The 27,968-nt window shown below is 40.4% G+C and overlaps 2 protein-coding genes across 6 annotated transcripts; one reads left to right on the forward strand and one right to left on the reverse strand.

The window, feature by feature from the left end:
* The first annotated feature begins 1,183 nt into the window (after nucleotides 1-1,183).
* LOC102195736 (sorting nexin-14) lies at nucleotides 1,184-20,557 on the forward strand. Of its 5 annotated transcripts, none has more exons than XM_005723888.2 (31): nucleotides 1,184-1,612; nucleotides 1,795-1,965; nucleotides 2,071-2,191; nucleotides 2,387-2,460; nucleotides 2,832-2,910; nucleotides 3,009-3,052; nucleotides 3,138-3,225; nucleotides 3,308-3,392; nucleotides 3,473-3,629; nucleotides 3,769-3,844; nucleotides 4,062-4,106; nucleotides 4,959-5,039; nucleotides 5,266-5,380; nucleotides 5,571-5,726; nucleotides 5,846-5,970; nucleotides 6,580-6,638; nucleotides 7,065-7,091; nucleotides 7,857-8,003; nucleotides 8,661-8,793; nucleotides 9,763-9,949; nucleotides 10,083-10,166; nucleotides 10,448-10,548; nucleotides 12,191-12,302; nucleotides 12,516-12,556; nucleotides 12,708-12,827; nucleotides 14,861-14,984; nucleotides 16,638-16,802; nucleotides 17,504-17,599; nucleotides 17,728-17,819; nucleotides 18,145-18,201; nucleotides 19,294-20,557. In XM_005723888.2, exons 2-31 carry the CDS (start codon nucleotides 1,829-1,831, stop codon nucleotides 19,333-19,335), a joined length of 2,970 nt encoding a protein of 989 aa, XP_005723945.1. In that variant the 5' UTR covers nucleotides 1,184-1,612; nucleotides 1,795-1,828; the 3' UTR covers nucleotides 19,336-20,557. The 5 variants fall into 5 exon arrangements, with proteins under 5 accessions (XP_005723945.1, XP_005723946.1, XP_005723948.1 ...); XM_005723889.2 differs by having other exon boundaries at nucleotides 19,297-20,557; XM_005723891.2 differs by lacking the exon at nucleotides 7,857-8,003.
* Nucleotides 19,675-27,968, reverse strand: LOC102195438 (5'-nucleotidase). The gene is made up of 9 exons (XM_005723887.1): nucleotides 27,589-27,968; nucleotides 27,186-27,405; nucleotides 26,716-26,904; nucleotides 26,338-26,535; nucleotides 24,559-24,713; nucleotides 24,259-24,367; nucleotides 24,007-24,156; nucleotides 23,147-23,347; nucleotides 19,675-21,104 (listed from the first exon to the last, which is right to left on the reverse strand). Exons 1-9 carry the CDS (start codon nucleotides 27,964-27,966, stop codon nucleotides 20,947-20,949), a joined length of 1,758 nt encoding a protein of 585 aa, XP_005723944.1. The 5' UTR covers nucleotides 27,967-27,968; the 3' UTR covers nucleotides 19,675-20,946.

Genomic DNA, 27,968 nt, shown 5'->3' on the forward strand with positions numbered 1-27,968 from the left:
AATGTAAGAGCCTAATCCAATCCTTCCTCTTATAAGATCGTGTTAATCTCGAATGATCCCTCCCCAGTACAGCAACTATGTAGAAGATCTCTGGAGTTAATCTTATTGGATGACTGACTTGCCATATTGCCCAGCCAGTGAGCATGTGTGCCTAACATTAGCTGCTATGATTTGGTGAGGGATCATGGTCTCACAGTGGTAGAAGGGATACTGCAGTGAACGATTTCTACTTCCAGGTATAGCATAAAGGAAACTGCTCTTCAATCCCAGTTTTCTATACAGTTAACTCCCTCAGTAAAATCATAACAACCACCTTTTGAGAAAAAAAAATGTTAGCAGTTTTAAACTATTGTTGGTGGCCAACAACGTTTTTTGCATTCCTGCAAATAAATTGTTTTATACTGTAAAATGGAGGTGAGTGTAACTTATTTTTGTAATAAAGTTTTTGATTTTTATCTGTGTCTTACTCTTTTGATTAAAACAAAAGCCTTCATGAGGTGCAAGGACTTTATTAACTGGAGGCAGTCGATGATTTTGGTATTTTAAATTTCATGTAAAAAGATTTGCATTAAAGTTTCATGTTAAAATGCAAGATTTCGAATAAATATTTTCCTAAACGGGTTGACGAGCGCAGTGGGGGTGTGTAATAGACAAGATCTAATATGCTGCAGTTTATGTATCTTTTTTCATCTTTATATATGTATGTTTTGTGTGTATAATAGTGTATATGATTTATAAGGCTTATATTATTAGATTCATATGACAGGCATACATGCACAGTATTGGTGCCTTTGAATAAATTAAACAGTATTTATTGCATTGAGTCATCAAATGTAACAATACTGCGTTAGTATAGTTACTATTACAGTAATCTACAGCCTGATGTTAAAAGCTCTAAGCGCCTTTGTGTCAGTTAACTGAAAGTAGGTCATCGCGAGTGATGGAGCTACTGTAGGAGGGCTATTTGCCGGTTAACCCAATTTAAGTCCACGTTAAAAAACGCAATTTTCCCATCTTTCCTTGTGCAGTTTCTTCGATCAAAGTACGTCTGTAAGCTGTTTACCACACACACAAATCAATGGTGCTTTGCTTCGAGTCCGTTAAATGTGACAATAATATAAATAATGGCCGCTCCAGTGAGCACTACTCCGCTCCGGGACTCGTCTCCTTGATCCGGGCACCTTGGCGTGGGTTTCATTTCAAGGGGAATATGTGGCGGACACGTCCGTTACCTCAGAGCTAAACTACAGGAGCCAGTAGCAGCTACTGCTGCTGGGAGCGCAGCGGAGGTGACATCACACGTCTCCAGCGCTGACAACCGAGGCACCAACCACCGCCGCTGCTGCTGCTCCTCAATGGACAGCTATGCCCGTGACAGGACCGCGGCCATTAACCAAAACGGCAACCTATCAGAGTTTTAGGACGGTCCACGCACGAATGATGCTGTGTAACTGCCACTAATCCTGCTGTGGCTCACAGCTGTGCGCGGCTCTGCGCTCATCCTGCACACAGGCAACCTGCTTATGTATTTATTTTGTTTTTGCAAATTCATTATGGTGTCGCGCCTGAACTACAGTGAAAAATGGCCCATATCGTCCGCCGTACACTTACAGTAAGTGCTTGAGTCGATATGTTAAAATCAGTGCAACCTGATACGTATGTTAAGCGGAATAGATAGATTTAAATAAAATAAAATACTGTGACTTTGAGTAAGGAGCTCTTGCTTCCTGCTACACGCCCTTATTTATTTGTAGCCTGCAGCCACTTCGTAATGCGACCTTTATTTATTTACAGTAATATGCAGTAGGCTGGATGTTGACAGACAAAGATGGGATGCATCCGGGCTTATCTGCAGAAATTAAGACGCAGGGTAAAGGTGGACCGGCTCAGGGAGCTTGGTCGACAATATCCAGTGTTCTGCTTCCTTCTGCTGGTCCTGCTTCTCTCCACTGTGCTTTTGAACAGGTAACTAGTTCACTCTACATAGGCAAACCTGCAGCCCACTCAATTTCACTTCATAGCTTACCATGTTTTTATTCATTTATACCTCACACTTCCTTTTTACTACAGATATATTCACATTATAATGGTGTTTTGGTCGTTCCTGGCTGGAGTCGTCACTTTCTACTGCTCCCTGGGGCCTGAGTCTCTGCTGCCTAACATCTTAGTCTCCATTAAACCAAGAATCAAGGTCTGTTAGAATTTAACTGAACAAATTAGGAGGATACAGCCTCCACACTCTGAGTGCCGCAACTGATAGAAATATATGTAATGTCTATCACTTGTTGGAAGCATGCCATTGCTTACTTATACATTGATGATGATGAATAAAAAGGCACAAAAGCAGCAGCAGTTCATAATCTTTGCTGTTGACTTTATCTTGTAGTCATACCAGCAGGAGCTGTTTCCGCTGGGCCACAGCTGTGCTGTTTGTGGAAAAATCAAGTGCAAAAGGCACAGGTGAGTGACGTGGTTATGCTGTTGTGCAACGGTCGTAGACTGGACAGAAGCTGACTTGTGTTTTATTGAAACCTTATAACTATTTCAGCAGCAGTTATATATTTAGCATAATAAATGCTTAATGCATGATGTTGTTTACAGATTATCTGTGACCAAGTCCATATCACTGTGTTACTACGTATGATATACATATATATATATATAACCTCATTACTGGGTTGACAACAATAAGTTACCTACTTATTAGGTCATGGGAGATTTAGCAATGCCATCTAGTGGCCAGACTGGATTCTTCTGTCTTCCTCTGCTGATGATACTGAATTTTTTCTATTTCATTCCTTTTTAAAAAAAAATTTCGTTCATATTTATAGACCGACTCTGTTACTGGAAAACTATCAGCCATGGCTTGACCTGAAAATTCCTTCTAAAGTGGATGCCTCACTCTCAGAGGTAATAGACATATTCGTTAAACACGTCATTATTCTTAAATAAACATTAAATTAATCGATCAAATTATGGCACAATAAAATCTATTGTTTTTATTTTAGATTCTAGAGCTTGTTCTGGAAAATTTTGTATATCCTTGGTATAGGTAAGAGTTTCTTGTATCCTTCCTTCGAGGTTCAAACTGTGTTGTGTCCTGTGAAGTGAGGGGACAGATTTCTTTTTCCTTTCAGAGACATCACAGACGACGAGGCGTTTGTTGACGAGCTGAGAGTGACCTTGCGTTTCTTTGCAGCCGTGCTGGTTCGTCGGACTCAGAAGGTGAAACTTAGACTCTATAAAGACAAAAAACTTTTTAAACTGGTCTTCATCATTTTTAAATAAACTTGTCTCTCTCTCTTAGGTGGATGTGGCATCTCTCATCACAAAAAAGCTCCTTAAAGTTTCCATGAAGCACATTGAGATTATTAGCAAAGCAAGGCAGAAGGGTATGGCAGATATAATCACACAGAGCAGTTTGTTTTTTATTTCTTTTATCATAAAAAATGTTTTTTTGGTTTCTTTTCAGTAAAAAACATAGAGTATCTTCAACAAGCTGCCCTGGAGGAATATGGTCCTGATCTCCACGTGGCTCTTCGCAGTCGCAGAGATGAACTTCTCTACCTCAGGAAGCTGACTGAGATACTGTTCCCTTACATCCTGCCACCCAAGGCCACAGACTGCAGGTAACTGACTGCTCTGGAAGTAAAGCCCATGCACTGCAACCATAAATTTACCCAATGAAGTCACAACAGGAATGCACAGCATGATTCTTTATTGCTTCATTCTCTTACTTCCTGCTTCTGTATCTCGTCATTCTCTCAGATCTCTTACACTCCTGATAAGAGAGGTTTTGGCTGGTTCTGTCTTCCTTCCTTCGATGGACTACTTGGCTGATCCTGTGAGTGTAGAATAGAAATCCAAAGCTGTTTTTTCCCTTGAACGTGTCTTTGTCTTTGCCAGTCTAACAGGATATTTCTTTTATAGTCCTTTAACCAGTGCTAATGTGCAGTATTATGAGAATGCAAATAAAAGACAAATCAAAACATTACTTACAACGCTACACTTGAGTTTGAAACTTACTGACTGCTTTTTTGTGTGTTTTTTTTTAAATTCAGGACACAGCGAATCATTTAATTTTGATATTCATTGACAACTCACCTGTAAGTATATACTGGACTGTAACTGGCTGTCATTTACACTCACCAGTCACTCTGTTTGGTTCACCTTTCTAGTAACAAGTCAGGTCGATCTTTTGCTTTCTGAACTCAAATTTCTGTGGCATAAAGCAGATTTGTTGGCTGGGTTATTAAAGATGGACATGGTCAGCAGCAGTACTCAGTGTGTGTCAAGAAAATATCCCCACACCATTACACCAGCACCACCTGTCTGAGTTATTGGTATAAGGCAGGATGCATCCATGCTTTCATGCTCTTTACATTAAATTCTGACCCTTCCCTTTAAGTGTCGCAGCAGAAATTCAGACTCAGACCAGATAATGTCTTTTGTATCTCCTGTTGTCCAATTTTGGTGAATCTTTGTGTGGTCCTCTGTTGCTGTAGCCCATCTGATTCAGTGTTCAACATGTTGTGCATTCAGAGATGCTGTTTTGGATACCCTGGTTATGATGAGTGGTTATTTGAGTTACTGTCGCCCTCCTATCCTGTCTGCTCAAAGCAGCCAGAAGTCTGGCCACTGTCTTCTGACCTGTGACATCCACAAGGCATTTTCATGTAGAGAACTGCTGCTCATGGGATATTTTCTCTTTTTCAGACCATTTTCTTGAGATGGATGTGTGGAGTAAATCCCAGTAGATCAGCAGTTTCTGAAATACTCAGCCCAGCCTGTATTAGCACTAGCAACCATGCCACATAGAAATCCACTTAAATCTCCTTTCTTCTCCGTTCTGATTCTTCTTCCGAACTGGCATAGGCATACCTAACAGAATGAAGGGTGAGTGTATCTTCTGTGAATTTTAAACGTGTATTTAATTTTTCCCGACTTGTTCACTCCAGCCTGAAGAAGCCACAGAGCCCACTTCAACACTGGTTCCTTTTCTACAAAAGTACTCTGATACTCGCAGCAAAAAGCCCTCAGTAAGTGTTTGCTTTCATCTAGGAGAGTGAAGTAATTCATTAAAAACCTACAAAAATTCAACTGCAAGCCGTCTTTGAAACAAAAGCCATCTGGCATTAAGCAAAAACCTAGTGACAATGTGTAGTTGGTATATGGGACAGCGTAAGCCTAATAGAAGCAGGAGGAATATAGCAGGCAATGCTTTATAGAGTATATTAATCCATTTTTGTCCTGCCTTTGTATCAGGTGCTAAAGCTGGAGTTGAAGGAAATTCGAGAACAGCAAGACCTTCTCTTTCGCTTTATGAACTTCCTAAAGCAAGAAGGCGCTGTCCATGTCCTCCAATTCTGTCTCGCAGTTGGCAAGTATTCAGTTTTTTCTCTAAATTGTTAGTAGTTGTTAATCGTTGTTGTTACCTTAATTACTCAGTTCTGTCAGTCAACAGCTTTTCATCACCCCATCTGAAATTATCAGGAAAAATTACCACTCATGGGTGGCAGAGTTAACCTATCACTGTGACGTATTGATGTCTGACTCTCTTAACTTCTCAGAGGAGTTCAACGACAGGATTCTGTGCCCTGAGCTGTTGGATTCAGAGAAGATGATGCTCCATAAGGAAGTGAAGAAGATCTACGAGACCTATTGCTTGGACGAGAGTGTTGACAAAATCCGCTTTGACCCCTTTATAGTGGAAGAAATACGCAACAGTATGTGACAGGAGTCATTATTGAAGTTAAAGTGTCTTAAACATCCTAGGTGTGCCTTAATGAGTATGCATGCTGTGTAGTATGCTAACTCGCTTGTGTGTTTTTGTTGAACGTCCTAGTTGCTGAGGGTCCTTATGGGGAGGTGGTGAAACTGCAGACCATGAGGTGCTTGTTTGAAGCCTACGAGCACGTCCTCTCTCTTCTGGAGAATGTTTTCACCCCCATGTTCTGCCACAGCGATGAGGTTAGCGCCCACACCTCAATAGAAACCACTAAGCCTATTGTCACCCAGCTTGATTTCCAGATTTAAGCATTTTCCTGTCTAAATTATGGGTCTTTAAGTTGATACTGAATGATCATTCCTTAAATTTAGTATTTTTATTGTCTCAGATGTACCAAAACTATATCTGTAAAATGCTTAAACTCAAACTCAACTGGAATTTGTTGACTCAGACCCATTTTTCCATCCCCCAGCTACCAACCGCTATTGGCCCTGTCATCAATATCAGACACGCAACCGGCCAATGAGCCGGCGCTGGCATTATGCCAAACTGCCAAGCTGAATTTCACCCCTCAGAAGCAATTTCATTGAATTCAGCTGGGTGGACCAGAGCTCAGCCATTGTTCAGAGCAGGCCATAGCCCTGTGTGAATAGTTTCTGGATAACAATGCGAGGTTATTTTCTACTTAGTTGCCACCCCTGTTCTTGCTCCCAAATAAACTGGGCATCAGTGGTTATTATGGTTTAGGCATTAAGAGGTCAATAGATATGGCATGTTCCTTGAGTTTAGCTTGCATACTGTACCAGATTTTCCATATGTGTTGTTTGATTCCCGTGACCTTTTTTCCACAGTACTTTCGGCAGCTTCTCAGAGGGGCCGAGTCCCCTGCCAGAAATTCCAAAATGAGCAGGTAGGTTTCACTTTATGTTTGTGTGTAACAGCATAAAAGTTTAGCATAATGATGCACAGGTGGACTTTCAGAAAATATAGAAACAGAAAACAGCGCAAACACAAATTCACTGTTAACTAAGATTTTAGACACACAGTAAATTTCTGTGTTTTCTTCCACGTCCAGTTTTCCTGGTTTCCCTATTAAACGTACATAAATCCCTGTCCCTGGATATGCTATGAGCCAGCTCCGTCACACATAAACATAACTGTAACTAAGCTGTATAGAAGCAACCCATTTTCTTGTAATGCAAGTTATATTAGACCACTGCAGTATAGCTGTAACTGAGCTGAAGCCATGGATCGACTGTCATGTTTTCTATCGCGGGGTGTGGTGTGTACGTGGCCACGCGGCCCAGCCACTAACTCCTTGTGCATATTGTTCCAGAAATAGCGTCAGTTTGGATGACATTCGGTGAGTACAAGTCGTCAGTGTGCTGATCAGAACAGTGGCTGGCTGAGTAGTGCTGCACGCAAGATTCCAAAAGACACTTCATACTTAAGATTAAAGATGTGCTGCCTTTTTTTTTTTAACAGAATCACTGTGCCCTGCCTGGGCCCGAGCCGTCAAGGAGGGCTTCAGTTTCATAAGCACTAGCTGATACTGCGATAATGATATATAATCTTTTAGCACTCATCTCATTTCACCCCTAAATACATGTTTTATTTGGTGAGTGTGCTGTAGCTGCAAAAAGAGAGAACACTGAGTAAACTGACCTTTATGAGCTAATCATAGCATGTGTCACCAGTAAGCCTATGAGCAGATAAAGCTAATAAAAGCATTATATCCAAAATGAGAGAATTAAAATGAAGGAAAACTCATTTTCTGTTTCATTTCCAACACCTGAAAGCAAACTTGTTATAAAGGCAGTTTCCAAAGCAGCATAAATTACGCCACTCAAAATGATAGCTGGGATAGCATATAATTGCTTTCGCAGCCCACAATCACACGTGACCAGTTTCGAGGCTAACCTCCCTCCATACCTGCGATTAAGAAACCTTCTCCACCTCTGCCCGTTTGTCTGCCCATTACGCCCATCTGTGTATTTCCACCATCGTGCCTGTGTCTGTGACCGTATGTCCACTCTGATTTTGTGACCACCATACTGCCTGCCCTGGTATGATCCACGATCCGCTCCCTCCTCTTGCCCGTGGGGATGTGACCCTGTTCTGCTTATAGCTCCTGGGACTGGAGCCCCGAGTCCCCGTCCTCACTGTTCACCGCCTCTGGCAGCTCTTCACCTGCATCTTGTAACTCCCTCCATGCCCAGTCCACGTTCACAAACTTCCCATATGGCTCGCTATCCCACCGCCACTCATCACCCAAGTAAGTCAGGGTCCATCTGTCTGTCACAGGTCGCTCAGTGTGATGTCATGCTATCCAGTTTCACACCCATGTGACCCCAGTCCCAGCCGGACGCCTGCATGGTGGGGTCTATGCACGGGATCCTGTTTTAATTTGTCGTTTCGTCTTGTTTTTGACACCGCAGCCACTTTTTCTGTGCTCGGCTTCTTGTGTAGTAGGCGTATCTCTGTGCGTCATGTGGTGATTTTTATTTTACGTGAGCAAACCGGCACTCACACAGAGCAACTGTGATGTTGTGTGCTTTTTATCGGTTGTCAGGTAACTGATCATCATCAGCATTTTTTACACCCTGAAAATATCCCCTCCAAGCTTCACATCTGTTCATCACTGCTCAGTGCTTTGTTTTGTGTGTGTGTGTGTGTGTTTTTTGTGGCTCTGCAGCGCTTTACCAATAACGCAGGCATTTTATTGTGTTGATTATTGTTGACTGTGAAGTTAAACGTTCTCATTGGTTTGGCTAGATTAGCTTTTACCTCCCATGATACAGATACAGTAAGCTGCTTCTTCTTCCCTACAGTCCCTGCTCTGTCACCTCTCTGAAGCTGCATGCGCTTTGCTGAAGCCAAGCGCATCTCCTCCTTTGCTCCGTGTTTAATAGCCTCCTTGTTTGAACTGCAGGAGTACGTCTAAGAGGGGCGAGTCCTTTGGGATTAGCCGCATTGGCAGTAAGATCAAAGGAGTGTTCAAGAGCACAACGATGGAAGGAGCCATGCTGCCATCCTATGGGCTGGTAGAGGGGGAGGATGATATGGTAAGGCACATCTAAAAGTGTCCTAAACATTCATTATAAGATGATGATAGTGTATAAAATAATGCTCACGTGGTGATAGTTGCTTTTTAGGGTTAAACTGCATGTCAAATTTAAAGCAGCGTGTCAAATTTATTAGAAGTAACTGCAAACAGAGTCTTCAAGTCATATTGAGGGTCTCCTGAAGTGATTCCCACATGGGGGCGCTGGTGAGTAAAGAAAACAAAGCCACAGAGTCTATTAATTCTACCTTATGGGCAAATCTTCAAGGTTTTCAGTGCAATTTGCAGACTCTGCCGAGTTTGACAAAGCTTGTTTTTTGCTGATTTCTTCAGGCATAATAAAATATCTGTCTATTTTTCCAATATTTAAATCCAACGTTTGGGTTCTGGCGTTTTCTGAGGTGGAGTCCATGAATTTGCCTGTTTTACAGTAGATAGTGTTGATTTTAAAGAGCAAGAGTTTCCCTGTGAAACCACAAAGATGACCTGCGAAAATGACTAAATATCCACCTTAAATGAAAGAAATAAAAAAAAAAAGAGTGTCAGATGAATGAAAATCCGCTAGTTTAAGAGCTTTTGTAAATTTATATTGATGTGACTTCAAACACAGTCTGTTACAGCACTTTACTGTCTTCACTCTGTTAATTCCTTGTTCGGCATTTATTGTAAAGGGATATCCTGTGTATACGTTGCACTTCCCTTACTTGTGGTCAGGTCTCAGTCACCTTTTTTTTGTTTAGTTGTCCCTGATCTTCGCATTTGCTGTTCAATTTAATAGTAATTTTGATAGGAGTAGATTATATGGTTAAGGTAAAAAAAAAACCATACACAAAGAACAAAAGAAGTCCAAGAAATTAAAGTTAGGCCTCTACCTTTGTGTGTTTTGCAGCATAAAAGTGGTCGTGTTGTTCATCTATCGTGTACTCTGCAAAGCCTTGACCTCAACCACTCTCACTTCCTTCTATTCAAGGTGGAGGAAGCCATGATGGTGCTGGAAGATGACCCCCCTATGGAGGCGGCCTCCACCCCGAGCACCCCGCGAAACCTCTCAGCCTGGAACATCACAATCCCGTACATTGATTTCTACGATGACGACGTAAAGAGGGAGCGCATCCCAGTGTTTTGTATTGATGTAGAGCGCAATGACCGGAAGGCAGGTGAGGCTGTGCGGACCTTCATTAAAACATACTTGTAAATAATCTGTAATACTATTAGGTAACCATTAACTACTGTGACGAGCTGTTTTGGTTTGGGGTCATTAATTAAACCCTGTTGTTTTACTCTCTGCAGTCGGACATGAGACTGAGCACTGGTCTGTGTACAGGAGATATTTGGAGTTCTATGTCCTAGAGTCAAAGCTCACCGAGTTTCATGGTAGGTTTTCTACATAATGCTAATTTAGAGCACCTGTGCACTGCTCTGTTTTTCATTCAAGGCCATCAGGAAGGAATTTTCCCATGAAAATGACGTCGTCGACTCCACAGAAAAATCCCAGATTATTACTTCCTAGTAAACTTACATTTTAGAAGCGAAGAACATTTAATGGGCCTGTCGCCTTATTTGGGGACTTGGAAACTACACGGCTGTTATGTTCCAGTTAAAGAGAGACACATATTTTTAACACTCGTCTTTGTGAAATCTTACACCATTTGCAGGCTCATTTCCAGATGCGCAGCTGCCCTCAAAGAGAATAATTGGTCCCAAGAATTACGAATTTCTGACATCGAAGAGGGAGGAATTTCAGGAATATCTTCAGGTAGATATCTGCGCTTCTCTTGGCCTTTTCTTCTGAATTGCACTAGGCACGATACTCAGTCATGTGAAAAAGAAAGTTTTCAAAGGACTCCATGAAGTGCTGTGAAACATTGAGTACAGCCTTACTGCTTCCATAGAAATTATGATGCTAATAATAGTCCAATCAAATGCACTTGATGAAAGGATCATGCAAGTGTGACCATCTCTGATGTTGAAATGCAAATGCTTTTTTAATGAGGTAGCATTTAGATAGGTGTAATATATACTGTACCTAGGCAATATAACAGGTTTTGATCAGCTACAATAATCACTTTTAAAAGTTTCATGCTTTATGTAATTACTGTGTAGCTACACTTTTAACATTTTGCTATATAATTTCTTTATATAATCGTGCTATTATGATTGTAGTGTACGTATATATTTATGTCTACATGTACCCAACCCTAATAATCATAAACATAATATACAAAAATGTGCATCCTATTGTTAATTTTAATAGCAAAACCTGACATTTAGCACTATGCATTTAGTTTATGCATTTTCTGCAAAATATATATTGGAACCTGATGACTTTCTAGTATTAATTAAAAGAATATGCTTGGAGTAAATATATTATAGTAAAATTGATGAATATAACCTGGGGGCATCAAGTGTAATTTTAAAACGAACCTCAAATAAATAAAAAAAAAAACAGAAAATGTTTACTTCAACTTATTGCTGCTAGAGGTGATTCTAAAAGTTGCTGAATCATGGTTTGTACTGTGAAAACGTCTTCAAATAACTAAATAATAAAAACTAAGAAAATGACTTTGAGGGGAGGCGGTTGGTGAGAAGGTTACGAACTAATTAGCTTGAAATACGTACACACACACACACACACACACACACACACACACACACACACACACACACACATTGTTAAAAGGTTTTTGGGTGTAGTTTTCTGTGCATATGCGTTTATCAAGAATACTTCAAATTAGGTTTCAGAAAAAAAGAAACATTTAAAGTCATCTTAATCAGTCTTAGTCAGTGGTTGAGTCACTTCTTGTAAAGAGAGAAAAATATCTTTGTCGTTGCTTCATTTGGTGATTCTAAGAGCAGCTTTTCAAAAACACAGAGGAAAAAACTGAATAAAACACAATTCAGTCTCTGCAGTTGCTGCCAAGGTCCTTAAACACTTCAAGGAATAAAATTTGAGTCTTAACTGTTGAACATTTATAGAGAAAAATGACAAAACTCGGCAAGGAAAGATTTTTAAATGGTCCCCACCTGGAGGACCATCAGTACAGAATCACAAGAGACAACACAAAAAGCAGTAAAAGTTTCCACTGTGATGGATTACTTACCTTGAAATAAGTTTTTTCAAGGCACACCAAGAGGCTGCTTTGAAAGCTTGGGAATTAATTTAAAAAGTTGCAATGTTCTGTGGAAAGTAGTAAGCACTAATCCAAACTTGATTGGGAGGCTTTATAAGCAGAAAAACCCACATAACGCCCTTGAAAATCCACAGTCTGCTTTGTTCTAAAAATGAGTAAAGCACTTGTATCTGCTTACATTTGATCATACACAATAAATCTGCAGTCCTGTGATTGATTTTCAGCTACAGAACAAATGTGTGTTTTCATTATCTGTTTACTTTGCAGAAACTCCTGCAGCACCCAGAGCTGAGCAACAGCCAGCTACTGGCCGACTTCCTGTCTCCTCATAGCATGGAGTCTCAGTTCCTGGACAAGATGTTACCTGACGTGAACCTCGGTACAGTATGAGGCACATTCTCTCTGACCTGGCTGCAGAGAATGTGACAGACGCTTTGTTTAAACAAATGTGCAAAATAGATGATGTTTAAACAGCCTGTGGAAATGTTTGATCAGGCTGACCTTGGGTTGGATGAGAAGAGATGTGTCTAGAAAAGAGACACAACGTGACAGAAGCATACATCACTGAGATAAGGTTTTTTATTTTTCACAGGGAAAATCATTAAGTCGGTCCCCAGCAAACTGATAAAAGAGGTGAGAAATGCATTTATTCTGGGACACAATATGTAGGATGTGCTTTGTGTCTCATCTTTCACAATACAGATGTTTTTAAATGTCAGCTTTGTGTTTTTGAAACCATAACTACCCAATATACATTTTGCACGTGTGCTTTTTTTTATGGCAGAAAGGGCAGCACCTGGAACCTTTCATCCAGTCCTTCTTCAATTCCTGTGAATCTCCCAAACCCAAACCCAGCCGACCTGAGCTCACTATCCTGAGTCCCACCTCAGAGAATGACAAAAAGGTTGGCAAGTGAGGCTTTATAGCTTTTTGACTGTCTGCATTGTTTAAAAGAGTAGCCTGAGGAGAATCCTGAGTACTGGTAGAGTCCTCCCTAAGGCTCAGTTGCAATTAATTGTTCCTGTTACAACTGTCTGGTCAAAAGTCCACAAGGCAGCTGAGCTTTACAGATATACAGTGGGGGAAATAATTAGATTATTAGAGCCTCTGCTGAATTGGTGAGTTTGCTCACTTACAAAGAAACAAATCAGTCTCTAATTATTATGGTAATTTCTTTTTAATGGAGCGAGACAGAAAATTGATCAAAAATCCAGAAAAAAACATATTGCATAACAGTTATGAACTGATTTGCATGTCGTTGAGTGGAGAAAGTATTTGATCCCCTACAACCTAAACAGAATTTTGCCTCCCAGAGATTGGCTGCCTGCTCTTGTGGCACACAGATTAAAATCAATTGTCGAGACTTCTGATCTCAACTTATGTATATAAAGCACAAATGCCAACCGAATGGATTTCCATCACAATGGGCAAGACATAAAAAGGCTGTCAAAGGATGTCAAGGACAAGATTGTCAACTCGCGTAAGGCTGAAATGAGCTACAAGACCATCAGCAGGAAGCTTGGTGGAAGGAAGTGGCAACTGCCGGTGCGATTGTTCAGAATAAAAATAAAAAGACCATCAATCACCCTCGGTCTGGAGCTCCATGAAAGATCTTGCCTCATGATGTGAGGATCATGAGAGTGATGGTAGATCAGTCCCAACCTACATGGGAGGAGCTTGTTAGTGAAGGCAGTAGGGACCACAGTCAACAAAAACAACATTGGTAACACACTACGCCGTAATGGATTGAAATCTTGTAGTTCTTGCAAGGTCCCCCCACTCAAGAAGTTACAAGCCTGTCTTAAGTTTCCAGTGAACATTAAAATGATTCAGAAGAGTGTTGGGAGAAAGTGCTGTTGGAAGATGAAACCAAAATCAAGCTCTTTGGCATCAACTGTGTTTGGAGGAAGAGAAATGCTGAGTGTGACCTAAAGCCTCCACCATATTCCCCACAGTCAAGCATGGAGTGTAAACATTATACTTTGGGGCTGTTTTCCTGCTAAGGGTACAGGATGTCTTCACCGCACTGAGAGTCCAATGAACGTGGCCACGCTTGGACAAGAACCTGCTTCCCGTAACCTGAACACTGAAGATGGGTCGTCGTCATCTTCTAGCAACACAGTGACCCAAGACATACCAGCAAGGCGGCAAAAGAGCGGCTAAAGAAGAAGCACATTAGGGTCATGGAGTGGCTTAGCTGGTCTGTAGACTTTAGTCTTATAGAAAATCCATAGAGGGAGCTGAAGCTTTGAGTTGCCAAGCAGCAGCCAATAAAAGTGAAGGATTTAGAATTTCTGTTAAGATGAGTGGGCCAAAGTCCCTCCTGAGATGTGTGCAAACCTGGTGCCAACTACAAGCAACTTCTTACCCCTGTAGCAAACTTACAAATTGAGCAGGGGATTAAATAATCCCCTAAATAAAGTTTTTAAAGCAAAGACAGTGATTTGTATCGACTATTGATGGAACTGTTTATGCTGATATTTTGTTTCCTCTAGTGTTTATTAGATTCCTCTGTCTTGAGTTAAAAGGAAGTTTAATGGGATTAAAATCAGCCAATGGTGATTCTAGTATTACAGACACAATAGAATAAAACATCAGCACATGCGCTATTTTTGCAACAAATTTTGTGAAGTAGCACTTCACAAAATTTAAATGAGGTCTGACATTGCCAAGAAAGGCCTCGGGCATTTAATCTGAGAACTTGCCAGTGGCTGAACTGATGAGATCATAACAGCTTTTTGCAAGTGGTGCTTAAACAAACACGTCCACTTAACTTAACATAAAATCTGAATATATTCCTAAAAGAATAGGGACGTTACATATTTACTTTGCCAGAGTTTTGTGAGTCACTCATAACTGGAAATGCTCTCAGATAGAGACAGTGGGTGTTTGAAAGAGCTTCAGTCTTAAAATCTGACGCAAGTGTCTCACCCCCAGCTCTTCAATGACCTCTTCAAAAACAATGCCAACCGATCAGAGATGACAGAGAAGAGACACAATCAGAACTACTTCATGGAAATGATCACCATTGAAGGGGTCTATGACTACTTGATGTATGTTGGTAAGTAGAGGTTTGGGGTTTTTTTTTTGCAGTCTGTTCTGCAGACACAATTTATGATGTTTCCTTTCCAGGCTTAAACATAGAATGTGGATAGATTTGTACCGGGTTGAAATGTTATTGGAAAGTGTTTCAGAAAGGACTTGTTTTGCAAGGTAAAATACTAAAGTGAAATACTCCACATGTGCCATTTGTGGATCTGCTGTGAAACCACTTCTGGGTTGTGCCACAGCAGAGATACCCTCTCTCGGCGTCTCCCTGAAGGCACAGGGACATTTCCAAACCAGCTGAGAGACACAATATCCACCTCAACTACTTCCATTTGATGCAGAGAAGCAGCGTCTCTACTCTGACTCCCTCTTGAATGACTGAGCTCCTCTTCTTATCTCTCCTCGCTTCCTTCAGAGGAAGCCCATTTCCACCGCTTGTCTTATTCTTTCATCCGTCTTGGTCTGTGTAGCTGACAGACGCTAGAACCATGAAACATATGGCTGAAAGTGCATGCTGCTAAAAAAGAAATATTAGGCCAAATAATTGAAAAATGTCCACAGTGTTAAGTTTACACCAAATGAGAAACCATAAGGTCGGCAAATAGGGGATGAGGAAAGAGAGATTGTAAAACACACAGTTTACGCTGATAGGGCATAACGATGACCACTGACAGGTGACGTCAATTACAGTGAGTGAACATTTTGTCCTGGAAGTCGATATGTTAGAAGCAGGAAAAATGGGCAAGCGTAAGGATTTGAGAAAGTTTGACAAGGGCCAGAATGTGATGGCTAGACAGCTGGGTCGGAGCATCTCCAAAACTGCAGCTCGTGGTGTGTTCCTGGTCTGAATCGGTCAATACTTATCAAAAGCAGTGAAGGAAGGAACAGTGGTGAGTCAGCAACAGGGTCATGGCTCATTGGCTCATTGATGGGAAGCGAAGATGAACTACTGTAGCTGGAATTGCAGAAACAGTTACTGCTGGTTGTGATAGAAATGTGTAAGAACACGCAGAGTATTGCAGTTTGTTGTGTATGCATCTGCATAGCTGCAGACCAGTCAGGGAGCCCATGCTGACCCCTGTACAGTGCTGAAAGTGCCAACAATGGGCATGTGAGGATCAGAACTGGACCATGGAGTAAGAAGAAGACAGCGTGGTCTGACGAATTACATTTTCTGTCACATCACGTGTATGCGTGAAGCTTCTCTGGGGAACACCGGACACCAGGATGCACTATGGCAAGAAGGCAAGTATAAACTCGCAGAAGCAGTGTGGTGCTTTGGGCAGTGTTCTGCTGAGAGACCTTGGGTCCTGCCATTGCTGTGGATATTACTTTGACATGTGTGGAAACTGTATTCCCTGACGGCTGTGAAAAATGTATAGGAATGATTTGAGAAGCACAACAGGAAGTTTGAGGTTATGAATTGGCCTCTAAATTCCCCAGATGTAAGTCCAGTTGAGCATCTGTGGGATGTGCTCCAGTCCATGGAGGCTTCACCTCGCAGCTTATAGGACTTGTTGGTACGAGCGTCTATGCTTTGATTGTTTAAGGGCTGCGAGCAACACAATATCAGACAGATGGTCATAATGCTGTACCTGACTGGTGTATATTAAAAAGATAGGTCATGTAGGTGATCAGTGCTCTCTCTCTTCTTCTTGATTTTTAGGCAGAGTCGTCTTTCGTGTCCCTGATTGGTTGCACCACCTGCTAATGGGTGGCAGGATCCTGTTCAAGAACACACTGGAGGCCTACACAGATTATTATCTTCAGTACAAACTCAACCAAGTGGTCCAGGAGCACCGGCTAGTCTCGCTCATCACCCTGCTTAGAGGTACACGACCAAGGAACCGAAGAGAGTCTGCGTGTTTGTGAGAATCTCGAACTTTAAACAAACAAACTAAGTGAGGTTGATAGGTTTGTAGCTTGAACCTATTCGCTGGAACGTTGAAGACAATGTAATTACACAGCAAAGCAAGACACGAGTAGGCAAAGTTCTTCATGTTTCTCGTGCACGGGAGAGAACCGGACAAACGCCGTTCCTTCGCTTGACCCCAGTTGCTCTCGTCCGCTCTCCCGTAACACTGCTCTTTTATTGAGGTTACATGAATATACATAGGTTCATTAACATATGACGTCTACATACAAACAAAGAGTACCTTGCCTGTGCATGTGTGTGTGTGTGTGTGTGGGGTCAGAGTGTGACCCCATAAATGACTTCCCTAAACCGGCTGGTCTGGAAGTCCAGCAGTTCATCTAAACAAAAGGCACGTAGACTAAAACAGATATAGATACGTTTATCCTACCATAAAACAATAAGAGAAGGTATGCCCTCTCCCATGCTCCCAGAATGTGGGTGTGAATGCCAGAACACTCTGGAATGCTTTTCAGACTATTAAGGATCACACATCCTATCACTACACAATCGATTATACACCTCTAAGCATATATGGTTAAATATTTCCAAGCATAAATGACAATAAACAATACAATCTAACAGAGGTGAAATCATGTAGTGAATCTTTGCCCTCATAGACTCAGTTTTCTGTGAAAGCAGCCCGCCTCGCCCCGCCCAAGACAAGCAGAGGAGAGCAAAGAAGACGTTCGAGGAGATGATGAGCTATATTCCAGGTATTTATTTAGTTCTTCCAAGTCGCCTTTTGTAATTTATGGACCACTTGTAGTCGGCATCTAAACCTACAAGACAAGTGGTGAGTTTTAAATTGCCGCCTGGGGGCTTGTCCTTGATTTATCTTCAGACTTTCTGGGGAAATGTATCGGAGAAGAGGCCAAGTATGAAGGAGTGCGTCTCCTCTTTGATGGACTACAGCAGCCAGTGCTCAACAAACAGGTACAAGGACAGACACGCGCAAACAGCGAGGACACAGTCGGTGCTTTCTCAGAATGTTTGCACTTCGCTGATAGGAAACGTGATAGGACATGAAAAAAAAGCTGTGCTAGTATATGACAGATGGGTATATGAATGAAATTGACTTGGGGTACCTCTGAATGTAACATTCGCACCTTATAATAGGTACGCAATGTAACATGCAGTTTGCTGAAACACAGTTTCCTCTGCCGTTCTGCATATTGGTCGTGTTTCCATCTTTATTTAAACACGACTGACCTTAATGCTTCTCATCTTGTTCCTACTTTTTTTGCTTTGCCTCCCTCAGCTGACATATGTGCTGCTGGACATCGTCATTCAGGAACTTTTTCCAGAGCTAAACAAGGTAAACACATATTCATTTTTGTTCACCCACCCATCTATAGGCTCTTATCCTCCGCAGAATGGAGAGTGAATATATCCTGACACCCAAAAAACCCCAAATACCAAAAAATAAACAGAAAAATGAAAAAACATGCAGTCAATAACTATCAGCAATATCATTGTTAATCGTTGCATAAGTGAATCAATGAGACTGCATGATGATGTTCAATGTTAAATGAATATAAGATTAAATAACTGCATTTTTAGTGGAGAAATACACACATATCGCTCGTTAATAAGTATGCCAAAGTCCTTTACCTGGATAGTCGTACAGTAATGCTTCTGCAATTGGAGTGAAGATTCGCACCAAAATCTCAAAAATTATGAGCATAATTCTGATGTTGAATTTGTTTTACCCCTATCCCCATATCTGGATTTATTTCTGTTCTTCTGCTTTTGAATATATATATATATCAAGTGGTTTAATTGGATGCATTTAGGTTAGAGCAGAGGTTAGAGGGCAACAAAAGGCTTGAAACGTAAGAGGTACTAGAAAGGAACCGCTGGAGGAAAATTTAGCAACTAATGAGGTTATTTGGCAAGACCATTGGGCATAAAAAGAGCATTTAGAAGACGGAATTTCACCAGTCTGCAAAACACTGCCCCTACAAATTGTTGAATAATATCAGAATCATGTTCCTCAATATAAAACTTTGAAGGGTTTAAACATCTCATCATCTACAGTACATAATATCATCAACAGATCAGGGAATTGGGAAAAATCTCTGTGTGCAAGGGACAATGCTGAAAATCAATATAGCATCTTTCTGTCATGCAAATCACAGCATGTGCTCAGGAACACTTCCAGAAATCACATGTTATCAGGCAAAGAAGAAGCCATAATAAACACTTTATGTTTTTTAAATTGTTCTTCTATATTTAATTAGGTGTGCTTTATGTGACTGCATTCCATTTTTATTCTTCCCAGTGTCCCAACTTTATGGAAATGTGATTGTACACAATCAAAGCTTTTTCACATTGTCTTTAAATCAAACACCAAACCACAGCAACACACATCTGCTTCTGAGTTAACCCTGCATTCTTGTGTTCTCAGCAGGTGCAGAAGGAGACGTCTGTGATGGCTCCATGGATGTAAAATAAACATGAGCCAACATGCTTGGCATACCCGAGCTCATCTGACACTAGACTAAATCCAACGCATAGACCTTCATAACTGACATGTACAGTAACTGTATCTGGATACCTGCTCCCACAACAGGAGGAAAGGCAGATGGTTTCCCCTGGTGCATCTGTCATTAATTTGTAAAATAAATACATACATGAAGTATATACTAAATAAAAAGTCAGAATTTAACTGACAATTTCTTCTTTGTATTATTATTAGCAGTAGAAGCTAACAGTAAAAGACAGTGATTTAACAGTTTTGTCAGGTGTGGTGGACTTGGAGAGGACACAAATGACCAAGGCAGGGAAATAAACAGCAAAAGGAAAGCCTTTATTGGGCTAAGGAAAAATCCATAGTACACAAAATCCAAAACCTACACTTGAGGGAAACCAGAAGTATGAATAATGAGCAGCAGACCAACAGATAGGGGATAAGCAGGCACCGGGGTGGGCAGATAATCACAAAGGACAGACAGGAGGAATAGGGAGACAAGACTTGTGGAAAGGAATAAGGAGGGAAGGCAAAGGCAACAGTGGATTTAAATTGGCACAGTTTTTAGATGGGATACCCATCCTGATGTAACCCAGCTCATTTATCTGGGCTTAAGAAGAACACTAGGAATGCACTAACCTGAGGCTGGGTTTATGTCTAATCAGTCAGTTTGAAGATGGCATTTGATTGAGAGAAATGTAAAATATTACAAGCTTAATAGCTGACTGCTAATAAAGGAGTAATCATAGCAAGCAAATACATATCACTATACTAATATTTCATTAAAGAGCACAATCATTTGCCCACTAAAGTTACGTTTATGTTGGAATGACTACAAGTTGAACAGAATGCACAATGAATAATAGATTTTCTTTTGGTATTTTCAATGTGTAAAAATAAAAGTAGGAAAAAAATCCTTAGAATTTTAAAAGCACTTTTGTAAATATGAATTTTAGATGTACTGACAAATTCATGAACTCAGTGCAGATGAATCTTTCAGCTTTGCATATATGCAGATCAAACAGGTCCTCATGACAACAAATCACTGGCTTGTTTACAAGTCCTCACAGTTTCTACACAGTAATGCATTCATGTTTGTAACCCGATGAAAACATCATTCTTTTTAAAGATGACGTGCATTCTGCCTGACCACAGTTTTTCAGGCATTTGAATAATGGTAATTAAAGAAAATCATTTGGAATAGTTGTTGCTTTGTGTGCTTTTTACTATCCACTGTTATTTTGTAAAATAATCTCATTCAGAAAATGGACCAAGCTTCATACACTCCCTCGTCTTTCAATCAGTAAGCTCCATCAATCAATATAACTTTGCTTTTTATATTTAGGTTGTTTCTTTCGGTACATTTGTGTGTTGGTTTTAGTAAACAAGACTGTCGCTCATGCTTTTTTGGGGGGTTGCTGAATCGTTGTGGGTTGTAATAAGTTTCAACCTGGATGCTGGCTACCCCGAGGCTGAACTTGTAATCCTGTTGTCTTCTAGTTAGCTTTGAGGGCAGCGAGCTGAAAAGACAGTTAACCAAGTCCTGGAGCTTTTCAATTTATCACAGTTTACCAGAGTGTAAAAAGCCAATCAAAGTGTCACAGACAGACACAGACTCAGCAGCAACAAGCCAATACTGTATGAAGCAATGACAGCAGAGTTCCTGAAAGTGATGCGGCCTTCTACTGCAGGGAACACGCGCTTCATGTCGGAGATGTACTTAGAAAAAACGGTAATGTCCAAGTCACCTGCAAGAAAAGGCAAATTTTTTTAAAAAAAAATCTCAAAGTGGCATTAAATGAATCAATATTACATCATTAAAATACATAAATAACATCTTCATGATGCTCGATTCTCGATTTCAAGAGCGATTTTTGTAAAATTTAAAGAAAACTGCAGAAACATATTTAAACGATTTAAACATCCCTGCTGGAGAGAATCCCAAGAGTAAAGATCGAGAACTAAAGAGTTTACAGGTACAGCAGGCTTTGATTTGTTGTTCATTTCTGTCTCTGAATAATGGGTGGGAAAAAAAGTTAAAAAACAAAACAAAAAAAATCCAACCTCTGTGTGAAAGTTTGCCACAGTTAATATGAGTTCTTCAACCATCCTCAAAAACAATGGATTTCTATGTCCCTCAGCAGATCATCAGCTTTTCAGGCTTAGAATCATAAGTGTTAATACAAAGCGCTACGGCAAAACTGTCCAATGGTTGTTTCAGCATTTCGATAAACTGTGCCAGAGTGCCAAAAACCCTTAAAGCAATGCTGGAAATGAAAATGTCACAAGCCACATCCTGCTATTCTTTTCTTCTTTAGTGCGGCCTTGAGGATAACAAAAACTTTTCCACTATACCACTACAGAGATATTTTACTGCAACGTGTATTGTCAAGTTTAAAAACAACTGCAGGACTTTGAGTCACAGAATAAACTCTTGAAAGCAGATGTTATATGGCTGCGTTTCCATGTGTAGTCCATATGCTGTTTTTCCCCATTTCCATGCGTTTCACAGACAAGTGCGCCACAGTTAATTCTCAGTGTCCGCTCGTAAAATCTTTCTCACTTTAGGCATTATCAGATGAATTCATCCATTTTAACATGGACAGGATGTTAGAATTTCACTTTAGACAATCCAGTTAATTCATGAAAAGCACTGTCTAGCTCCTTCCTGTGATGTTGTATTTAAAAAAACATTAATGGTCATGACTCAGGTTGCATTCCACCAGGGAGAAAAAAGCAAGGGACAAATGACTTTGAAACATTAAAGTTTGCAAACCTTTATAACAGTCTGCCAAGTCTTGGAGTGATTGCTAAATGAGCTCTTTTGTTCTATTTATATATTTAGATTATATGTATTTCTAAAGGGAGTGTGAGTATGGAGTGGACCACAGCAGCAGAAACACCTTCAAAGAAGAAGTCTAAACTTGGATGCTTCAAACACACAAGTATTCAGTCTGGCAGCGAAGAGGATATAAAAAATCAGTACCCAAATTTAGTATAACAAGTGATAGTCTCAAAACAAATGTGATGCACAAATATGCACAAATAATCATTATTCGTGCATCAGTTTTAAACTCAATTGCAATCTTTGCTTCCCACAGTTACACAAAAGTGATATTTAAAATGCACGCTCCTCCAATGCAATGCAAAGAAACAACAACTATGTTAAAATAAAGATATGCAGATATCCTTTGATTGTGTTTTTTTTCCAAAATACTTTGGCTTCACGATAAGAACAAAATGTATGCAAAGAGTGCGGTTATGTCAATTGCGTGGAAATACCATTATCTGCAGTTTGATGGATGCACAAAGGCGAGGGAAAAACAACAGAACAGTTGCTAACGTGACTTTTCCAACATCGAACATTAAAGCGAGCCCATAGGGCGTGTAAGCGTATCCATCCAGCTCACAAAGGTGCACTGAAACTTAACACGTTTGCATTCGATTTGCCAAAGACGTTTATCCGGTAACCAAGATGAGTAACGAAGGTTTCGTGACAAAAAGATGTAATTCATTTTCCAAAATAGAAAAACTTGTGCTTTATGCAAAACAAGGAAAGGGGAACTGTAGAGGGATCTCACAGCTGCCAGGTACTTTGCTACGAGTTGATTATGATGTTAGGGATGTTAGTGTGAGGTTGACCTTTGACCTTTTGAATTGAAAATGTCATTTTTTAATGAGGTCAGTGTGATTTTTGACTAAGAGGATGCTGGTGCTGGATGCAGTAAAGGTCCTTTTAAGTGCCTGAGGTAAACTGCTTATAAATTTAGAACAAGAGTCTGCCACCCACCTGAATTATGTTTCAGTAACTCCCTCTTAATCATTGTAAAGTTATCGCCTCCACCCACCATGTATGAAGGCATGACCACGGTGTATGTCTTCTGTGGGTCTAATGGTTCATACTTGGGCACGCGGCACTCTGTGCAGAGCAATGACAGCGATGCTACACGCTGGTTCACTGGCTTGGAGAGGTCGTACTTCACATGAATGCCTGGAAATTTAAGGGAAAAATGGCATAGTGTTTACATTTATATAAAGAGACTAGTGTGTCCTTGTGGCATGCGATGCAATGACAAACTCGACCACATTCTTCACACGTTTCACTCTCTTTTTTTACCACTTGTTGTTCTCTACAACTCTCGGCTGCAGCTTTCCAGCCACACGTACACAACAACAACAACAACAACGTCAGGACCCAGTTCATTCTTCTTTCATGCAGGGGAGGCGTGATGAGCTGACTGAGCTCAGCCTCACCCCGCAGCCGCACCACGAACCACGCCCCGCCACAGTCCTGTTTACTTAAAACACAAATTAAAATACTTTTGGGAGAACATCAACAGCATTTTATGTTGAGTGTAAGGCTGGAGACAGCGGGTTGTCTACTAAGATGAGACAACAAACACTACCTCAATACCTCATAAAGCCACTGATTATTGTTTTCACACTGCACTAAATACACATGTGCATTACGGTTACTTTAGGAACTGATTCATATAACATGCTATTTAATTTCCTGTTACAAAACTAGGCACACCTGCAGCTGAGCAATGCTTTCAGTGCAACTTTTGTAAGCACATGTTAGATATGTATTTCTAACCGTTTGTTATAAAAGATTATTAAACTATTCTGTGTTAGCAGAGGAGCACAGACCTGAGACCTGAAGAAATTCTCCAGTCTTTCTTCCATATCTGTGAACAGAGTGTTCAAATGCCTTTTTTATTGTTGAGCCTTTTATTTGGACCAAGTCACAGGTTCCTCCAAATGGTAACACGGTGAGGATCTCCTCCATTGTTATGGAGCCTAAAAGGACAACATATAAAGGTAAATAACAGCAGATTACAAAACACTTCAAGGTGAATTAAGAACTCGGCAATTCTGCACAAAGGAAAAAAAAAAATCTACCATTTCTGTAGCGTTCGTCTATCGCTGTCCGTATGCCCCCACTATTCAGCATACACAAGCTTACATGATTCCACTGCTCCCCAGTTGAATGCCTCATATTGTGATACACCTGTAAATTCAAAAGAGACGTATTATATGACAGAGAAATTCTCTTTGCTTCTGGCTGTTTGTCGTCACCTTTTATCATCATAAATATCTGTTATGATCAATCACCTTCCTTAAAACTCACGCAGTCCTTTTATAACCACTAATTCACACTTAACTCATGTTAACTAAGTGAAAAATGCCTGTAACTTTTACCATGGCATCACAGATTAGGTTTCCCAGGTTACACTCCCGAAATCGGCACTCTTCAAATGACCCGTTGAGGTAGACTAAGGTTTGGCCCACATACTTAGTCGAGTATTGAGCCAAGTCTGTTTTCCACTTATTAACATCAGCAAGGATCTCCGCATCTGAAACAAAACAAAGAAGAAGAAAAAAAACACAGATCGTGACTGTTGGAGAAAAAAAGTCTAGATTATTGGATTTTGAGTAAATCCCTGAGAGCAAATAGATAATCCTGGAGCTCTAATGAAGAATTTACACAAATATGGTAACATTGCATTTGTAAAGCAAGGAACAACTCCACTTTTTCAATATGAGATTGCAAATCATAGTTACAATGTCAAATTGAATGACATATTGCTGCTGTAGCCATCTGCTTCAAGGTTCAACATGTCCTGCAGATCTTGGTTGTAACAAGTGGTGATTGTTACTGTTACTGTCTCTGTAAGCCTGGCTGTACGGGAAAGGAAGCTTAGGTGGGAAAATCCCAATACATCAGCATTTTCTATAATAGTCAGCTGAGTCCATGTGCCAACCAACCCACATTCAACGTCACTTAAATCACATTTCTTTTTCACTCTGGTGCTCACTTAGAACTTCAGCAGGTCATCTTAACCATGTCTACATGTCAAAATGCACAGATTTGCATTTCTTTTTAAGTGACTTTTCTCACTGTCTCTCTTCCCCTGTTTTTCTTCTCCTTCATCTTTCTTTCTCCCTTTCCTATCCCCTAGGTATGTCTGTCCTGTTTGTAACAGCTGAAAATAAAATAAAATAAAATAAAATGAATAATAACAACAAAAGTCGATCAAATGGACCAATACGGCAAGTGATGATCCACTTGGTAAAGTAAATCCATTGGGTATCTTTGTTGGCCTTCAGACATCAATTCTGACGGCTGAAGAACCAAACAGGACAGGCAAAAAAACAAAACAAAAACAAAACAAGTCATTGGATGATTAGATATTTGTGTTAGTGAGCAGTTGTACCCAAGAAAGTGGCTGCAACATATATTCATAGATTATATAAGATATAAGATGCTAACTAGTTTAATTTAATGAGTATAATACACTTCATTAAACAACAAAAAGTATCTTTCAAAAAGGTAAGTAATGTTAAAGTTCCTATTTGTGTGAGCACATGTAAACTTTTACTAGAAAATGGATGTGATGGGAGAGCCTGAGTCCTGTGTTGTGTTTTTGTTATTCTTTTCATACTGAGACAAATTAGCTAAAGCAGTTTTTACCTCTATGTACCACTGGATGTTCAACTGTCAGCAAAGGAATTTAACACTGAAGATTTGTTGATATTGTGATGAGTCTTGGACAATGCAATTTTGCCCCACTTTGCTGTAAGTATGTGCAAACATTTTCCACCACTCAAGGATGGGTGTGTGCATCAAAATCCAGTAATAACAAGTTACCTGGTAATGTAAACAAATATGAGATAAGAAATGATCACTAAAGTTCATGTTCTGCGTCAGGAGCAGGAATGCTTACTAAAGAGCTTACCCAGCTTTTAAAAAAGTTTTCTCTCTCTTTCAGAGTAATTTAGTCTCATTGCCGCTTCTGATTACATCCAGTTTCTTTTGTGTTCACAGAGATAAAACTTTTGCCTCATTTCCCAAATCCTTAATACACTTCCAGGAACACTGAGAAATTTTAACATGATAAAATCTTATTTGGTTCAGTGAATGGTTTCGACTTTTCAAACAGTAACATGTGTACAGTGTAATCTGATATTTTAGTCTACCTTGAGGTATGCTGCTGTCCATTAGGATGGGATTTCCAACGGCTTTGATGACATTGCCAGCATCATCAAAAGTCACTTTTAAGTGTCCAAGATATTTCCCAAAGGCGTAAGCCTGGACCACTGGCACGTCTCTTCCATGGTTGGATTTTACTATAAAAGGATATGGGCCAGCTGGCACTTCGGAAGATGGGGGCGTTCCTGCAGAGAAAGAAAATGTTGTGGTTTGTAGCCTAAGTGGTTCTTTCTTTCTGTTATAGTGAGGTTAGAAGCATGCCATTCCTTTAAATTGGTTTGTTGCATGTGTGAAATGCAGTTTTTGTGTCTGGAGACAGCTGGATAAACACTATAATAAATAACAATAGAACAGGATAGAGATACCTGTGTAGAGGAACGTGTTGGTATGCCCTCCAACAACAACATCCAGCCCTCTCACGCGTCTCGCTATGTCTTGATCCACAACAAAACCAGAGTGTCCCAGGGCAATGATTTTATTATAGCCCAGACTTTCCAGCTTATTTACTTGAGCTTGAAGTGACTCCACCTCATCTTTGAACTTGAGATGTTTGCCTAACACGCACAGGAAATAGGGGACGGATGGGTGCAAGCAAGCAGTGCACATTTCAAAACACTGGTGAATAAAACGTCTAAATACTGGATAACAATTTGAAAGTTGTTATTACAAGGCAAGACATCTGGTAATGTAGCTGAAAACACCAACAATCAGCGACGCTTTATAAAGAAAGAGAGTTTTATTTGAGTGAAATTATCCTGATTGTGATCCAGCTTCATCCACGAACTGGAAAAACAAAGCATGGGCATTGGGCGGGACATCATTGGAACAGATTTACCTGGCCTGGATAAGAATGGCGTCTCTGCTGAGGTATAGCCAACCACAGCTACTTTCTCTGAGCCCACACTGATAACTTTGTAGGGACTGTAGTATTTATGAAGCTCTGCCAGGGTTTGGTCGGGTTTAATATTTGCACTGACCACAGAGAAATTTATATTCTGGAGAAAGGGTTGAATGAGACCCTCCACTCCATTGTCAAACTCGTGATTTCCAAAAGCCTATGTGACAAAAAAAAGAACTTCAACTACTTTATTAACTCATTAAATATAATGATTTACTAAAATTTAAAAATGAACACATAATTGATTTTTTTTAAAAACTTATCTTCGAAAAATACAAACTTGAACCACTTTAACACACAAAAAGTTTCCAAACGACAAAGAAATTAAAAGAATACTTGCCATAACATCATAACCAAGTTTGTTCATAAAGTGTGCGGCTTCAGCGCCTTTATAGTAGTTGAACCAGACAGTCCCTTGGAATTGGTCTCCAGCATCCAGAAACACCACGTTCGTCTCTTTTTTTCTGATCTCGGTCACTTTCGTGAACCTCCTGGCCACACCAGCGAAGCAGGGACGCTCTGCTCGACACTTTCCCGAGTCCTTGCCGGTCTCCTCGATTCGTGCATGGTTGTCATTGGTGTGGAGTATTGTCAGCTCGAAGGTCGACACTCCGCTCCAGCAGTTTAAAACGAGGCAGAGCGAGGTCAAGAGAGCGCGCAAACCCATGATGTCTCCGTGCGTAAAAACCGCATTTGTGACCAAGAATGTATAGCACATTG

This window comes from Pundamilia nyererei, unplaced genomic scaffold, assembly GCF_000239375.1.
Source record: "Pundamilia nyererei isolate P.nyererei 1_Seehausen unplaced genomic scaffold, PunNye1.0 scaffold00010, whole genome shotgun sequence".
Lineage (NCBI taxonomy): Eukaryota > Metazoa > Chordata > Actinopteri > Cichliformes > Cichlidae > Pundamilia > Pundamilia nyererei.

Coding starts and splice junctions, on each gene's coding strand:
- LOC102195438 (XM_005723887.1), bottom strand. CDS start 27,966: ATGTGCTATACATTCTTGGTCACAAATGCGGTTTTTACGCACGGAGAC. Junction 26,905..27,185: donor GCCATTCTTATCCAGGCCAG/GTAAATCTGTTC, acceptor TGTGCGTGTTAG/GCAAACATCTCAAGTTCAAA. Junction 21,105..23,146: donor GTTACTGAAACATAATTCAG/GTGGGTGGCAGA, acceptor CTTTTCTTGCAG/GTGACTTGGACATTACCGTT.
- LOC102195736 (XM_005723888.2), top strand. CDS start 1,829: ATGGGATGCATCCGGGCTTATCTGCAGAAATTAAGACGCAGGGTAAAG. Junction 2,911..3,008: donor TGGATGCCTCACTCTCAGAG/GTAATAGACATA, acceptor TTTTTATTTTAG/ATTCTAGAGCTTGTTCTGGA. Junction 7,092..7,856: donor GTCAGTTTGGATGACATTCG/GTGAGTACAAGT, acceptor TTCTGCTTATAG/CTCCTGGGACTGGAGCCCCG.